The sequence below is a fragment of the Rhipicephalus microplus genome, chromosome 3 (assembly GCF_043290135.1).
Source record: "Rhipicephalus microplus isolate Deutch F79 chromosome 3, USDA_Rmic, whole genome shotgun sequence".
Taxonomy (NCBI): Eukaryota; Metazoa; Arthropoda; class Arachnida; order Ixodida; family Ixodidae; genus Rhipicephalus; species Rhipicephalus microplus.
Genome location: NC_134702.1, coordinates 138,101,282 through 138,117,255, shown reverse-complemented (window position 1 = coordinate 138,117,255; position 15,974 = coordinate 138,101,282). Strand labels below are relative to the sequence as shown.

General features: G+C 48.1%; 1 protein-coding gene across 1 annotated transcript; it reads left to right on the top strand.

Annotated features, from left to right (window-relative positions):
* Positions 1-10,037: 10,037 nt before the first annotated feature.
* LOC142803367 (uncharacterized) lies at positions 10,038-14,066 on the top strand. The gene is made up of 4 exons (XM_075888485.1): positions 10,038-10,188; positions 11,587-11,822; positions 12,741-12,921; positions 13,867-14,066. Exons 1-4 carry the CDS (start codon positions 10,095-10,097, stop codon positions 14,046-14,048), a joined length of 693 nt encoding a protein of 230 aa, XP_075744600.1. The 5' UTR covers positions 10,038-10,094; the 3' UTR covers positions 14,049-14,066.
* Positions 14,067-15,974: the final 1,908 nt, after the last annotated feature.

Sequence of the window (15,974 nt, the reverse complement as noted above, 5' to 3'; positions counted from 1 at the left end):
ACATCCGCGTGCTGTACCGCAACGGACGCCAGCATGCTGACGCCGACGCCCTCTCGCGCTCCCCTCTGCCTGAAGGTGATGTGCTCTGCTCAGTATCCTCGGCTGCTGTTTCTGCCATTGACGTTGACATAATCGCTACCGAGCAGCGAAAGGATAATTGGATCGGCCCGCTGATTAACTTGCTCTCTGATCCATCCGCAACGCCATCCACGCGTGCCTTGCGTCGTCGAGCTCGCCATTTCACCATCCGTGACGGCCTTCTACACCGACGCAATTACGACACCGATGGCCGGCAGTGGTTACTCGTGATACCCCGCAGTCTGCGGTCAGAGATATGTGAATCCTTTCATTCTGATCCGCAATGCGCGCACTCTGGGGTATTCAAAACCTACCATCGCATTCGACAACGCTACTTCTGGCGCGGGATGTACCGCTACGTGCAGCAGTTCATTCGCTCCTGCCTCGCTTGCCAACGCCGCAAACCGTCAGCACACACGTCGCCAGCCTGTCTGCAACCGTTACCTTGCCCTGAGCGTCCGTTTGGGCGCATAGGTATCGATTTCTATGGACCACTCCCTCTGACGCCGGCTGGTAACCGCTGGGCCATCGTCGCCGTAGATCATTTAACGCGATACGCCGAAACCGCTGCTATCCCTGCGGCTACTGCGCGTGATGTCGCATCCTTCCTACTGCATCGATTTATACTGCGCCACGGTCCACCTCAGGAGCTTCTCAGCGATGGAGGCCGTGTCTTCTTGTCAGAAGTCGTCGAAGCCATTCTCACAGAGTGACATTCTGTTCACCGCAAAACTACTGCTTACCACCCGCAGACGAATGGTCTCACCGAACGCTTTAACCGCACCCTCGGTGACATGCTTTCGATGTACGTCGCCGCCAACCACACGAATTGGGATATTATACTGCCCTTCGTCACATACGCCTACAACACCGCCCCTCAGAGCACAACCGGGTTTTCACCTTTCTTCTTGCTGTACGGAAGACACCCCTCACACACTATCGACACAATACTCCCGTACACGCCGGATCCATCTGAATGTGCACCTATTTCTGAGACAGCCAGGCTTGCTGAAGAGTGTCGAGAGCTTTCCAAGACATTTACGACGCATGAGCAAGAGCGGCAGAAGAGTATTCGTGATGGCTCCGCCACTTCTGAGCCCACGTTCCTTCCTGGTTCTCTTGTATGGCTCTCAATCCCGACCTCTGTAGCCGGCCTTTCTTCCAAACTACTCCCGAAATACGAAGGCCCCTACCGTGTCATCGAGCGCACTTCTCCGGTCAACTATCTGATCGAACCAATTGAACAAACTTCGGACATGCGCCGTCGCGGGCGCGACATAGTCAACGTGGAGCGCCTGAAGGCTTACTATGACCCGCTCATAGTGACAAGCTGTTAGGTCGCCAGGCGGCTCCCTCTTCGACCCCGGGGTAATTGTAAAGAAGCTTCCGAACACTGAAATTGGTGGAACTCTCAGGTGCCTTCTAGTGGGTCTACCCAAAAGGGATGCAGCTCGCGCTGAGAGCACGTGCTTGGCCGTTACTGTCGCCATTGTGCTTGCTCGCTGTGGGCCGGCTAATACACGCCTTAACTATATATATATATATATATATATATATATATATATATATATATATATATATATATATATATATATATATATATATATATATATACCTTTAATCCTATTCCTTTAATCCCTCCTCACCCCCATCCCTTGTGAGCTACTGTTGAGGTGTCGCACCCTGATGCATACAGTTACGGGGCTCACTTTTCTCTTCTTTTCCCTCTTATAACCACTTCTCCAAAAACATTACCGAAAGTGGCGCACCGGAAGTGTTCCTGGACAGGCCGTCCGGCTTGGGTTAGTTTGTTTACAAACAAGAAACAACGTATTTGATTGATTGATATATGGTGTTAAACGTCCCAAAACCACGATATGATTATAAGAGACGCCGTAGTGGAGGGCTCCGGAAATTTCGACCACCTGGTGTTCTTTAACGTGCACCCAAATCTGAGCACACGGGCCTACAACATTTCCGCCTCCACCAGAAATGCAGCCGCCGCAGCCGGGATTCAAACCTGCGACCTGCGGGTCAGCAGCCGAGTACCTTAGCCACTTGACCACCGCGGCGGGGCAAGAAACAACGTATACATGGTTTCAACGGCGCGCGCGGCGGTGGCCATGCTGGTGCAGTACGTTCGGAGCCGCCGTGGTGTTATTTGTAGTGCTGCGTAAAGTGGTCCGCGCTTGTTTGCACGAGATTTCAGGTAATCGTGGTGCTTTTCGTGTGCGACGCTGACTTTTTTTATTATTAAACAGCCATTATACGCGACTCGTTATTCGAATCTTACGAGGCTTGAGCGCCTTCGCTATGCCGAGAAGGTGCAAATGTGCAATAGCATCGACCCCTTCCCGCTGTGTTCGTCCGGAGCGGGCACTTCAAGTGACGTGAACATATTTCCGGACATTTGTTACGGACGGAGACATCGCGAATAATTTTGTTCTTTTACGCTAATTATTTGACCCTCAAGGAAACGAAGGCGTTCAAGTCGACCAATGAGCACAATGATTTTACAAGCGGTTGGTTCAAGGGTCTGCCGGCTAAACAGTTGCAAGGTGACAAGGTGCTTCTGCTGGGTGAGGTAAGTTGCAGGTTGTTCTTTATCCTGTTTTTTATAGTTAAATAATGTTTAATCAATGCACAAGCTATTTAGTGCGACAGTCCACTCGGCTATATTTCATATCGCTAAACGCGATAGCGCCATCACGAGTCTTCTTTTTTAAGTCTCATATGACAGGAGCTGCTGGTTTGTTAATTCTGTAGGCTTGGCAATTTAATGCGCGAAGAAAAATACGGAAACGCGTGAAAGAGATTCATATCGTTTGCCACGTAGTTGTCAAGCGAAAATTTCGGTCCCATGCACTTGTCCTGTCGAGCAATAAAGGTCTGTTGTAACTGATCAAGCTTGTTGCGGTTGCTCGTTCACTAGCAAGAAAAACTCGAACAGTGACGTGCAAAGATGTCCCCATTGTTCATTTGTACCATGCGACACGTCCTTTGCTGGTGGATCATTCACAAAATTTGCGAGACCAGCCTCTACTTGTGTGGATCCTCTACAAGAAACATGGCGTTGTGCTTTCAGCCGATTGCTCGGGCATGACAGGCGCTGGGGAGGCATGTTCTCATGTTGCAGCTTGCCAGTATGCTGTAGTAGCTGGCGTGCAGAGGAGAATTGTTAACAGCTACACGTCACAGAGCAACAGTTGGCTTCCTCCCACAGTTTCGATAGTCTGCCTACAAACGTAAGTAAACTATCCCATTGTGGATGTACGTCGTGTGCCCAAACAAACAATGTGCGTGTCGATGTGGGCGCCACGAACACATATGTCATTCCTATCAGTGTCCAGACCAGCTTGTCTTAACCGGCCCAGCCACAATCCACGCTGCTTCGCGCTTAGTTCATTCGTACGGTCACAGTGATCTTAGATCGTTTTGGGGAGATGGAAAAAGTGAGTGTTCGAAGGGTTTTGTCGATGAACCGTGAATCGTCCGTCTGTCTGTCTATCCTGCTTATGTGCCCGGACTGCACCTGCACCTTAATAATGAGGTTGGTTTCGCCCAAGAAGTGTTTTTTTGGAATAGCCAACTACAACGCAGATAACTATCGCGACGTGTCGAACGTTCCGCCAGCGTTCACACTGCACAGCCGTGGCCGTTGGCCCGCTGCACCAGCATGGCGGAATGGCATCCCAAAATTCCTAGGCTTGACGTCAGTGCAAGCTCTGTATAGGTTCCGCCGCTTGTCAGCGTCAACTCTTCTTCCCGCGTAAGCAGTGTACGATGGAGCGTGGTTGGATAATAGCACACATACTAAAATCTTGAGCAATAATTATGGTGCGCGTAAAATCATCTCTGCGTACAGCAAACGGAACGACTTCGCAGTATACGGCGTCAAGGCTCTTTCGTCAGGCTGCCGGACACATCGTTTTTTTTTGTCTTGCGATATTCAAATGCCATATGCATCTAAAAATACAATCGTATTCATATCTCGAAGATGGGTGTGTGAAAATGTCGACGGCTAACCTGAAGGTCGCGGGATTGTTCCCGGCCGTGGCGGTCGCATTTCGGTGGATGCGAAATGGTAGAGGCCCTGTGTGATGTCAATGCACGTTAAAAAACACCAGAAATTTGCCAGCCATCCACTATACGGCGTCTCCCGTATGATATTGAGGTTTGCGGACAAAAAACCCCAAACATTATCTGCTTAAATATCTCATGGTAGCTTAGGGTCTTTTCATTTCTACCAGGATCTAACGGCATGTTATGACCAGTTGGCGGTCACTATCATATGTAGGACGGCAAAACTTGTGGAGAGCCCCACCGCGGTGGCCTAGTGGCTATGGTACATGGCTGCTGACCCGCAGGTCGCGGGTTCGGATCCCGGCTGTGGCGGCTGCATTTTCGATGGAGACGGAAATGTTGTAGGCCCGTGTGCTCAGATTTGGGTGCACGTTAAAGAACCCCAGGTGGTCGAAATTTCCGGAGCCCTCCACTACGGCGTCTCTCAATCAAATGCTGGTTTTGAGACGTTAAACCACACATATCAATCAATCATTCAATCAAAACTTATGGAGATCACCCATACCCGCTGAGGAAATATATATTTTGCGCCTCACTTGCACTCAAATTCACCAAACTTTTACTCACTCGGATTTGAACTCACGGCTCAATCTAAGAATCGTGAGTCGACTCATGAGTCTGTCAGCCTAGAATGACGCTTTTTTCGACCATGGCTTCAATGCCCTTTAACATCAATAGTCCACGTAATTGGTGCTCGTCTTGGCGGCTTTTGTTATAAGTACCTTCGAATATGAGTTGTCTATGGTTCATAAGACATATTTATCAAGAACTTCCCTGGAAGCGTTGGCTTAGAGACGGGGGGCGTTCCAAGGTGCCTTACGTATTTCACGCCTCTGATCAGTAAATATTAAAATGGTGTATAAACGATACTGCTTTGTAATACGTATGAGTAGATGTGAGCATACACGTGAATCCTGGTAAGGCTGATAGTAATGATGAAGATGAGAAAGAATCTTCATTTGCGCATTACGCGGAGCATTGCAAATAGTCCGGGTTCCTGTTCCCGGGCTCCGCTTGCCCTTGCTATTTTCTCTGTCGTTGGACCAGCCTTTTCTTTTAGGGGCGAAGCTCCTTATGGCGTGGCTTGAGCGTCCCTCGTAGTACGTAACCACCAGTGGCACATACCCGAAATAGGTATAACATTTGACCTCCAAGGTAGTGCCGGTGAGAGATTTCTTCTGTGCGTTGTTTAACAATAAAAAATAGTGCCCAATGTACATGCCAATGGCTGCTAATGGGGAATGAGAGACAGGAGCATTCGGCTTTTAGTCAACGCGCACGCTGTGATCCCCATTAGCAGCCATTGGCATGTACATTGAGCACTATCGGACAAGAAAGGGTTGCTACATTATACTCGCTGGGCGTAACCTTCTTGGTTTTAGAAAGGTTTAGCGAGCATTGGGCCACAGTGCCATGAATACAGTGAACTAGTATATACCATGAACTCAAGGTGGTTGAAGGTGGGAAGTAGACCCGAAGCGCAAGCCGTAAGAAAGTGTGCTTGTGCCACCTCTCGTTTAGTTCTTGGAATGTCCACTGAATGGCGGTGCTTCTATATGGGGAACATATGATAAAAAGATGCGAGACGGTGGGATTTGGATTGGAGTGTTGAATAGATGGACGAACGGACACACAGACAGATGCATGGATGGACGCATGAACGGATGCAAGGGCGGATGCATGAACGAACGCAGGGACGGGCGCATGAACAGACGCATGGACGGTCACACAGATGGACGCATGGACGGTCGAATGCTTCGCCCCACTCTCCATCATTCACTCCGTGGATATGCTGCCATTTTTTCTTTGCTTTGCCTTCTTTGCCTTTTTCTTTCCTTTTGTTTTTTCCCTTACTCATGCGTTGCTCTTTCTGTCACATCGTTTACCGTCTCCTCTATATGTTTTCGCGCTCTGCGCAATAGACTCAGTTAGAAGTTAGCGCTCGTCTCCTTCTTGTCTCTTTGTCGTCGATCTGTTCTCGCGCTATAACTATCGTTTATGAAGAGGTCCTGAAGAGTTTAAGCCACCAGGGGGTCCACGAGGGACACCCTAGCAGCCGCAATCGTAGATGACACCTGAGTCGGGCGGGAACGTGGTGGCGTTCCGCCAGTTCTTGAGCCGTATGAACTGCCTTTAGTTGGGAGTGCAGCTCGGGGCAACTGAGTGCCTCTTCCCAGTCGGAATCGCTGGTGAGCGGTTCCTGGGGTAACGCGAGACATTGGCAGAGCAGGTGAGAAAGTGAACAGTAAACTTCTGTGCGGCATGGGCATTGTAGATTTATGTTCGAGTTCTAACGGCTCAGTTGACCTCATCAAGGGTACGATCTCGTTTGTAGCATACGAAAGGCCAGCTCTTGTGCATGTTCGAGCTTTGTTAGTGGTAAGGGGTATTGGCTTCTGTCGTTTCAGTAGCGAGAGGTGATTTCGTGGAAGGTGAGTAAAGGTCATTAAACAGTACGTCGGGGCCCAGCTCTTCGGTGGCTAATTCATCGTCGCGGCGGGTGAGTCTTTGCGCTCGATCATGAGCCATTTCGTTGAGGTTGGGTTGCTGTGAGTGGACGTCACTAAATATTTATTTGCCTGGTGCTGGTTTTGTTAATTTCCCTCAGCTTTGCCATAGTAATCAAGCAGAAACCAAAGAGAACTTTTTCACAGAATTTAGCAGGCATCAAACTTAAAGCCACAAAGCGCTAATTTCTGAAAGCACCTTTTCATAAATTTGAGCTTTCCGTATCGGTATTACTCTCCCTGGGGGCATCAGCATTGGGTAACTCCAGCAGGAGTATATAGGATGTCGTACCTAATTATATAAGTGAATCAAAGAGACTGCAATGTTAATAATAAATTCATATATTTATTATTATTTATTTGTATCTATTACTTTTATTTCTTTTTAAAATAAAAAATAAAAACTAACCTTTATATTTATAATGGTTTGTTCGAATTCCTTGGAGGTCCCCCAGGCTAAAAGTTGTGAACAGCGTGAAAGTATCTTAAGGCCATTATGACAGCATTGTACATGGCTTAAAGTAAAACAAATTTTATTCTTTGACTCTTGTTTAACTAGCACCCAATAAAGAAAAAAATACGCCCCTTATATTTTATATTAAGTATATAGTAATAGGCTATACTGTCTGGCCTGAATGGCAAAACATATATTGCAGTCATTCTGCTTTTAAGCACGTTATTGCTTCTTTTCGTTAGAATTATTTATTAATTGAAAGGCCTAAAATTCATATAGTCACTTCTTGGCCAATCATCTTGAGTGGATATGTACCATGGTAGAGGCATCATCATCATCATACTTTGTGCTTTTTTATACACCATACAGTTTCTCACAAATATGTGTGAAAAACGTTGTGCTACACACGATCTCTTTCAGATCTTCTGTTATCACAGATTGTACAGCCACATTATTCATGGTTCATCCTCCGTCGTGGCTTGAGCCATGCTTCTACAGGAACAACCAACTAAACAGGGTTTTATTTAAGATATCAGCAGTTAAATTATGTTTTGGTTCTTGTTCTTCCACTCGCCTCGCTGGTCGCGCGACATTTGCTGCTGCCGCCAAGGAAGCCGAAAATGAGATTTTTCATCTGCTGGCACCTTGAGGAAAAGACCGCTCGGACATCATTTCGATAGAGACGTTGATTCGTTTCTCTTCCTCCTCCTGTCCCTACGCCCCTGCTTTTATTCTCTAACCCCCCATTCAAACACTCTTGCAATCCAATCTGAACACAGGAATGTCTCTCTCCTCGACTCCCGGTTGGCTGCCGTTGACGGTGGCACGCACGGAGTCTTCTGTCACGGGTCCCGTTAATTAGGGAGGCGATCGCCGGGCTAATTCCAAGGGCCGAAGTATGGGCCCCCCGAACCGCACCACGAAAGCGTGGACAATTTAGAAGTGGTCCTTTTTGGCGCGCCAGCGGACGCCGGCTGTGGCCCAAAGAACAAGTCAGAGCCGAGAGTTGATAAACAAAACAAAATTATATTCTCAATAATGGCAGATAAAAACGATACACAAATAGGCACACTCAACAATAGTTGAATACAATATGTCACCAATCAAACAATGTACTACACAGTACAATCAGCCACACTCGAAACAACGGACACAGACAACAATACGCACTACAATGCAGTCGCATGCATTGAACAACCAAGACACTTAAAGACAAAAGAGGTAGAAAACCTATTCAGTCCAAAGTTCTTGGAACAAAAGTCTGGATGATACTCTTCCGAGAATCACTCACTCAAAGTCCAGCGTTGTCGTTCCGCTGCCCCCGAAGTTTCTCTTCCAGGAAACCTCGACTGCCCCCGAAGTTTCTCTTCCAGGAAACCTCGTGTCTTCACTTGGCCTCTCTCCAAGCTTCAAACTTCTTCGCCGGAAACACGTCGGCTTCACACACGCAGCTGTTGCCACGCGTCTTCACTCGATAGCGGTAGACCCACGATCTTGCCTGTAGCTCGAGCCTTCACCCCTCAGGTGGAAATCCTCTTCTTCTCCTGCTTTGTCCCTACGGACAAAACCTTCGCCGACTACTCGGCGGAATACCCTACGCGCTCTGGCGCTAACTTCCGTCTTTTCCTGCTCCCCCACCTCGGCTGCTCCATTAAATACCTTCCGCGCGAGATTCCAGAAAGTTCTCGTCATTTCGTCGGCGCGATACGCAGCGAAGGCTGCGGAGAGGGCGAGACGGTTCGAATGCCGTCCGCGACGGATGACTCAACCCGGCATCACCCCGCCCCTTTCCATCTAGAACATTCGAGTGCTTGCTCGGCCGCCGTTGTGGGGTGAGGAGGTTCGTCGGCGAACCTACGCTTCCGAGAGGGTAGGGTCGCGCGCCCGGGGAGTCCTTGGATGCTTGTTTTGTCTTTTTTTTCCCGTTGACCTCGCGGCGTCTCTCCCGCGCGTTATCGCAAGAATTTGGCGGCGCGCCCCTTTTGAGCGCTCGTTTTGTGACATCTTCCCTCCTCGGATCTTCTTCGAAGAACCACCACCTCTTGTCGCTGTTCAACTTCCTTCACTCCAGTTCCCGGAACGTCTATGCCTGGCGTCGACGGGCCATGGGAACGCACCTCCCGGGTACGTGCCTGCAACGCTGGGCTGACAGGCCATCAGTATAACTGGCCCGTGTATCAATGCCATCGCTGCCGCTGGTTTCGGTTGCCACAACGTAGCGCAAGTGCACATTCCACCCTTGCAGCCAGACTCGGCTCTTGTCTCCAGAGCCGCCACCACTAAGCCCCTTGGGAGACGCGAGTATTCGCGTTCTTTATGACCGACAGACAGCCGTCATGTCGCCAATTCAGTGGTACCGTTTCCGTCATGGCGTGAGCTCACCGTCAGTGTGGCGGGTAACAATATGAACTTATTCGGCGAACGCACCAAGTTCGAACCCAACATCAGCCCAGTAATGTTAACCTATAGCGAATATAGTGGAAACCTCCACCTACTTCTAGGCTTTGTGCATGAACCTCATTACTGAATGGAGTGGAAGAAAAAGAAAGCGTACGAAAGAAACCGATCATGATAACCAATTTTTGTGAACAATTTTAGTCACGAATACCACTGATTAAAACAACAAATGGGTTTGCAACATTTTTCGAATTTCTGTATCGCTTCTGGGTCATGTTATAAACAGCTTAACTGCTCTTCCACCTTGAGACACTGGAATGACTCATTTTTTGTTGATTTAATATGTTCTTCCACTCAGATTAAACACAAATATGTATACTGCATTCCCTTAATAACAACACTTCGATTATCCTCTTCTTTCGAATTGGAGAGCTTGAAAAGTAGACTCATTTAAAGCATGTTGCCTGCTTGCCATTTATATTTCGAGTTAATCTCTCCTATAGAGGGTATGTGGGTTTGAGGATATCAACATCGCCATCTACGATTTTTCGTCATACGTGGCGTCTCTATCAGATATGCTTGCATGGCTGTGCACTGCTGCCGCCATGACTGTTACTGCAACCAAGGGAATGGTTATCAAACCAGACGATCCGAGCGCGTACAAAATAGGTGAGTTTCGCGTTCGTGCGCCTGATAGGCTTCCGCGTAAATTCAGTTCACCGCGGTGGTGCAGTGGTTAAGATGCTCGGCTGCTGACTCAAAGATCGCGGGTTTGATCCATGGCCGCGGCGGGATTGAGCATTTGGATGAAGGTGAAATGCGAGAAGCCCGTGCACTGCGCGGTGTCGATGCACGTAAAAGAACAGCAGATGATGAAAATTTCTGTAGTCCTTGTGTGCCTCGGAGTCGCATCGTGGTGTTTAGTGCGTAAAACCCCACAAACCATTATTGTTGTTAGATCTGGACAACTGTGCAGCGTTCCATTTCAATGCTCCAGATTCGGATGAGTAACCTATAGCCTCATACTAGTGGTCATCGCGCAGAAAAGTGGCATTTCTTTGGCACCAGTATATTCCGCGTTTAGTCCAGTGAACTACGGCGCGATCTGGGGGTCAATATTTCGAAAAAAGTAATCAACTAGTAGGAGGATAATTCTATGGATCAAGATCTGGAAAACTAGCAGTGGTGTGGACCAGTGGCCTATGTGAGGATGTCATGTAGGCAAGCTCGCTCAGTGTTCAAAGTCGAGAAGCTGACAAGTGATGCGGTTAGATGGCCTAAATGTTGGACAGTGACGAGAAGTTCGTATACGCGGTTTATTTAGAGACTAGCAACATGTGTTATATAGCTCATTTGACGCCTACTCTACGGATGTCCATAAGCAGATGCGAAGCAAAGTCATCATTGCCATGCAATACGTTTGACTGCTTCTACAGCAGGCATATACGGGGCCAGAAGGTGTGGCCTAAGCGCCCAGACTCCCGTCCCCCTTCCGAGATTTGTATGGAAGGCGGTGTTCTGCCCAGGGCAAATTACGAAAATTGGTGTTTTCAAGTCCGTGAACATGTAGGCCACAGCAGGAAAAAAAATTTACCTACGCAAATACAAAGCCATAAACGCAGATATCAGACATTCCCGGTGACGTTCAGTGGAATGAAAGGCACGGGGAGGCGCTAAATGCGCTTTTTAATTTTTATTATTTGCCTCAAGGGCCACTACAAACACGATAATCTTTACAGCACCCATGCGTGCTTAATAATGAGTTGTCAACGCTCAAGGTCTGCTGACACGTCGATGTAGTGAAGACCATGGGAGTAAAGCTGCGTTTTACTCTTCATGTCAAAAGAGTATGTGGGCATTCCAGTCTCCCAGATAGAAATGAAGTATAAGTACATTTTATTTGTTCCTTTCATATGAAGTGAACAATGCCTTCCACTTCGCACGGTGCATTACGAGAGTAAAATAACTCTCGAAAGAGTAACGCGGCCTCTTTATTCCTGAGATACCCCTACCACTCTTAGTGTAGCGACGGTGACGTACGTCCCTTTCTTGAATCTGCCGTTGCAGTGTCCCTCAACGATCACTGCGACAGCAAGGATCACAAGCAGAGCCTCAACGACACGTCTTGGCCCCAGTCGGCCGGAATCCTGACGGCGTCACAGCTGCGAGACCTGCGAGGCACGGGCGAGAACGGGTGCAGTTTCGAGTTTTCCGCGCCAGGGAGCTCGGGCCTCATCGTGTCTGTGATCGAGATGAACCTGCGCATGGGCCTTCTCAACGACTCCTGCCTCGACTACATTTCTGTAAGTGTGCTGCCTAGCTTTCACGTACTGCTAAGTTCTTAACAGTTCCAAGCTTGTGCAATAATCCTGAGAGTGCGTCATCTTCAAGGTCGTAACCATAAGGGATATGTTCTGACTAAAGAACGTGATCCCGCAAGAATACACTAGATATACGCGAATAACGTATGAAAGGTGACTTCTTGCCCCGCCGCGGTGGTCTAGTGGCTAAGGTACTCGGCTGCTCACCCCGCAGGTCGCGGGATCGAATCCCGGCTGCAGCGGCTGCATTTCCGATGGGGGCGGAAATGTTGTAGGCCCGTGTGCTCAGATTTGGGTGCACGTTAAAGAACCCCAGGTGGTCAAAATTTACGGAGCCCTCCACTACGGCGTCTCTCATAATAATATGGTGGTTTTGGGACGTTAAACCCCACATATCCAAGGTGTCTTCTTGAAGATCTACACTGTCAAGCTATCATTAATCGAGAATAGAATGGGTGATTGGAACATACGGTGATTACAGTAAAAAGGTCCGACATGGTGGTGTAGTGGCTAAGGCACTCGGCTGCTGATCCGCAGGTCGCGGTATTGAATTCCTGCCACGGCTGCCGCATTTTAGATGGAGTCGAAAATGCTTGAGGCCTGTGTGCCTATAGATTTAGGTTCACGTCAAGAACCCGAAGTGGTCGAAATTTCAGGAGCCCTCCACTACGGCGCCTCTGATAATCGTATCGTTGTTTTGGGACGTTAAACCACAATAATTACATATATTCTAGTGAAAGGTATGTCAGCTCAGCGAAATCTTTCAGCTTTCTCAGCTTTGCCTTGATTACCAACAGGTTCCAAACAGGTAACCATTGTCGTCGCATGTAGTGTGTCACACGGCGATTATGTGCCGACGACGCCAAAGCCAGTGCTCCCGTTGCTTCTTTCTGGAACCAGGTGATAACCAAGTTCAACTTTGGCTCGGACAAGGACGAGCGCTGCGGCCGAATAACGAGCGAGCAGAACTACCACTTCGCGACGACGCACTCGCTGCAGCTCAAGCTTTTCTCCAAGACTCCGCTGACGAACTTCTTCGACGACTACATCCTCGCCGTGGTCGCCACCAGCTACGCCGAGTGTGAGTGAGCGTGGTCGATTGGGTCGCCCTATGGTGTGCCGCCTAATGTAGAGTGCCAGAACAGCCTGCGCCGTGCGCTGCTTATTCGCAGAGTTTGAGACAAATTGCAGTGATCTTGCTAACCTGGTACTCCAGTTGAGGGGCCTGAAACACGCGGGCCGCATGCGGCCGGGCGCGTGCATGGCTGTCCCCCCTCCCCACAGATACACGTATATTTGCCATATATATGTATTCTTTATAGATATACATTCATGAGCTACGAGATACGCAGACGGGACTGCCTCAAGCATGATTTTCGTTGGGCACTTCATGGAGTCCACGCGTGTGGTAACGCAACCGCATGGAAGAACTCAGTAATTCAAAATCTGCGTGCGGATGTTACATTCAGGAAATCAGTATTGATATGCTTCTGGAATCCTGGCGTCAAATTTCCTTCATTGGTGTCCCATATATGAGATGGGAACGGCAACGCTGAGTGACATTTTGTTAACACATTCCTTCTCCTCTCCCGCTCCAACTCCTCACTGGTGTAGCCATGGGTTGGTACATCAAGATCGTGCCACCCCCCTCCTGCGTGGGCTTTATGCTCAATGACGTATAGAGCCCACAATGATACTCAACCACATCTCTCTCCAATGCGCCCACTCCAGATCGAGTGATGCCCCCCCCCCCCCCTCAAAAAAAATTTCCAAGACCCTCCATCTGCCTGCAGAAGGTGAAACTTCATGACTGAGACCCCTGTTGCTGAGGTGACCCCTGTTTTAGAGAGAGCTTCCCCTACAATTTCGTTGGGAGGCTCTGTCGATCTGGTACCGTTGGAGCAAAAGCGTATGGGTAGTGTTCCGGTCATCGTATCGCGTGTTCTTGCCTCCTGAAATCACAACTTAATAGCTTTAACTCCACAAAACGGTTAACCCGCTCGTGTATTGATGTTACCATGCGCAGCGCAAGACGGCGTCTGTGGACCAGAGGAGTTTCAGTGCACGTCCGGGGACCGCTGCATACACAAGGGCTACCGCTGCGACAACGTCAACAACTGTGGCGACAACAGCGACGAAGCCCAACTAGGGAACTCCATGTGCCGTGGGTATCCTCTGAAAAGCTATATGGCCTCCGGGATAGCATGATCGTTTTATTTCGCTGTTACGTTTTTCTTCATGCTTCGTCAATGACCCGAGTGCCCCCCCCCCCTTTTTTTTTCCTTGACGTGACGATCGTTCAGGCTCGGGCGCTTGATTGGGAGAAGCGAACAGAATCGAGTCAAAGTTGTCACCACCGTATATACCGGCATAAGAGTCTCATTTCGCAATCATGTATGACACTTCAAATCACCCTCGAAATCATGGAGGTGATGCCGGCGACATTGGAGAACCCTCAGCCTGGTTAGCTACTGATGATACCAACTTGGTAGAGTTGTCCATGCTTAGGAAAAAAAAACACTACAGAACACCAGCCTGTATTCAACACACAATTCAGAAAACTATTCCTTCACTTACCGACACCATGGCTAGGCGTGTTTCACTCATCAGTGAAACACGCATAGTACCAATGAGTTACTTCTTTCGAATATGGTCTACCTCCAACCACGCCCGATCGATTAAATAGGAGGAGAAAAAAATGGCCCCATATATACATGTTTCACTGCAAATGTCGTCGAAAGACGATAGGCTTGCGCCTGGAAAGAGTGAACAGAACGCTTATTTCATGTTCTGCGCGTGAAAACTGATGAAATGTATTCTGTCTCGATCCGTGCTTTGAAGGACAACGAGCGCATCGAGGCGCGTTAGACACAAGCGCTATCTGGCAGTTATCTTCGAAAAGAAGAGAGGCGTGCGTGACCGTCTTCTTGGAGGTGATAAAGTGTAGAATGCAAAGCGACGGGCAGGTGCCACCACCGTGTCGTCTTAGGAAAGCGTTGGAAACGCCTTTTTGAGCATCGCGTTGCATTGTCAGCGCGATGTGATTAACGATACAGTCCTTAGAATTAATTTTGTATGCGTTCTCTAGTATGAAGACACCCATCCAAAATATTGACGTGTTTTATGGTGTCTGTCTGTCTGTCTGTCTGTCTGTCTGTCTGTCTGTCTGTCTGTCTGTCTGTCTGTCTGTCTGTCACTCACACTAGCGCCATCTGTAGAGTAATTTATAAACTAAGGGGTCACGAATCTTTCGCAGTAAAAGGCCAAACCCACAGCCTTATGAGCTTCGTCCCTGAAAGGTGAGGCCCCTTGCGCGCCATGAAAGCCGCGAGAACCGCGTATAGTACAGCGTATTGCCACTGTATATGTGTCGCGTGATTGTATAAGGTACATGAATGACAGGTGGTAACATTACATTAATGACATTCATGTCATGTTCGGCGTGATTCACATACCATGCTTGTCTGGCGCACGCGACCGATTCGGTAGCTTCATATTCACCAAAATCAGTATTAAGAGAGGGGATTGCATGGCGAACTTGAATGACAGACGGTAACATAAAGATCATGACATGCATGGCATTATTTGCATGCTACCACAAGAATGTAAAAGACAAGCCCTGTGTGTCATTTATATTCGTCAAACAGTCATATTATGTCATACCAATTCAGGTATTCATGCCATTAACTAAACGGCAAGAAGAGTACAACCCTTCTAGCGGCTATGGCTGTTTGCGTACGCAACGTGTTTATGCTATAGCTATGTGTAAACTTTGGTTCAAAAAAAATGCATTGCGTATTAGATGAATACGTAGTAAATGTATTGTCTTCCCTTAATCATAATTAGCAGCGTACAATTTTAATCGATCGCCTTGATGAAGGTGCTGCAAAGATCGATGGATCGTTCGCCGTGCCGTGTTCCAAAACCAAATTCGAAAGAATCCCTTTCTCGTAATGAATATAACCGGCAACTAATTTCACTAACATTTGGCCACTCATTGTTTTACTCTTTTATATCAAAATGAAACTTGAGGGATCAATGAAATATCAAATATTTGATGACACGCTAATAACACATAATGGCTGAAACTCATTCGAATGTAATATTGAATGCCTCGGAATTATCATATATGAG

What these genes read in the sequence shown, in the direction of transcription:
- LOC142803367 (XM_075888485.1), top strand. Translation starts at nt 10,095, where the DNA reads ATGCTTGCATGGCTGTGCACTGCTGCCGCCATGACTGTTACTGCAACC. An exon ending in TCCGAGCGCGTACAAAATAG is followed by an intron (nt 10,189 to 11,586) that starts GTGAGTTTCGCG and finishes CTGCCGTTGCAG; the next exon opens with TGTCCCTCAACGATCACTGC. An exon ending in CCTGCCTCGACTACATTTCT is followed by an intron (nt 11,823 to 12,740) that starts GTAAGTGTGCTG and finishes TTCTGGAACCAG; the next exon opens with GTGATAACCAAGTTCAACTT.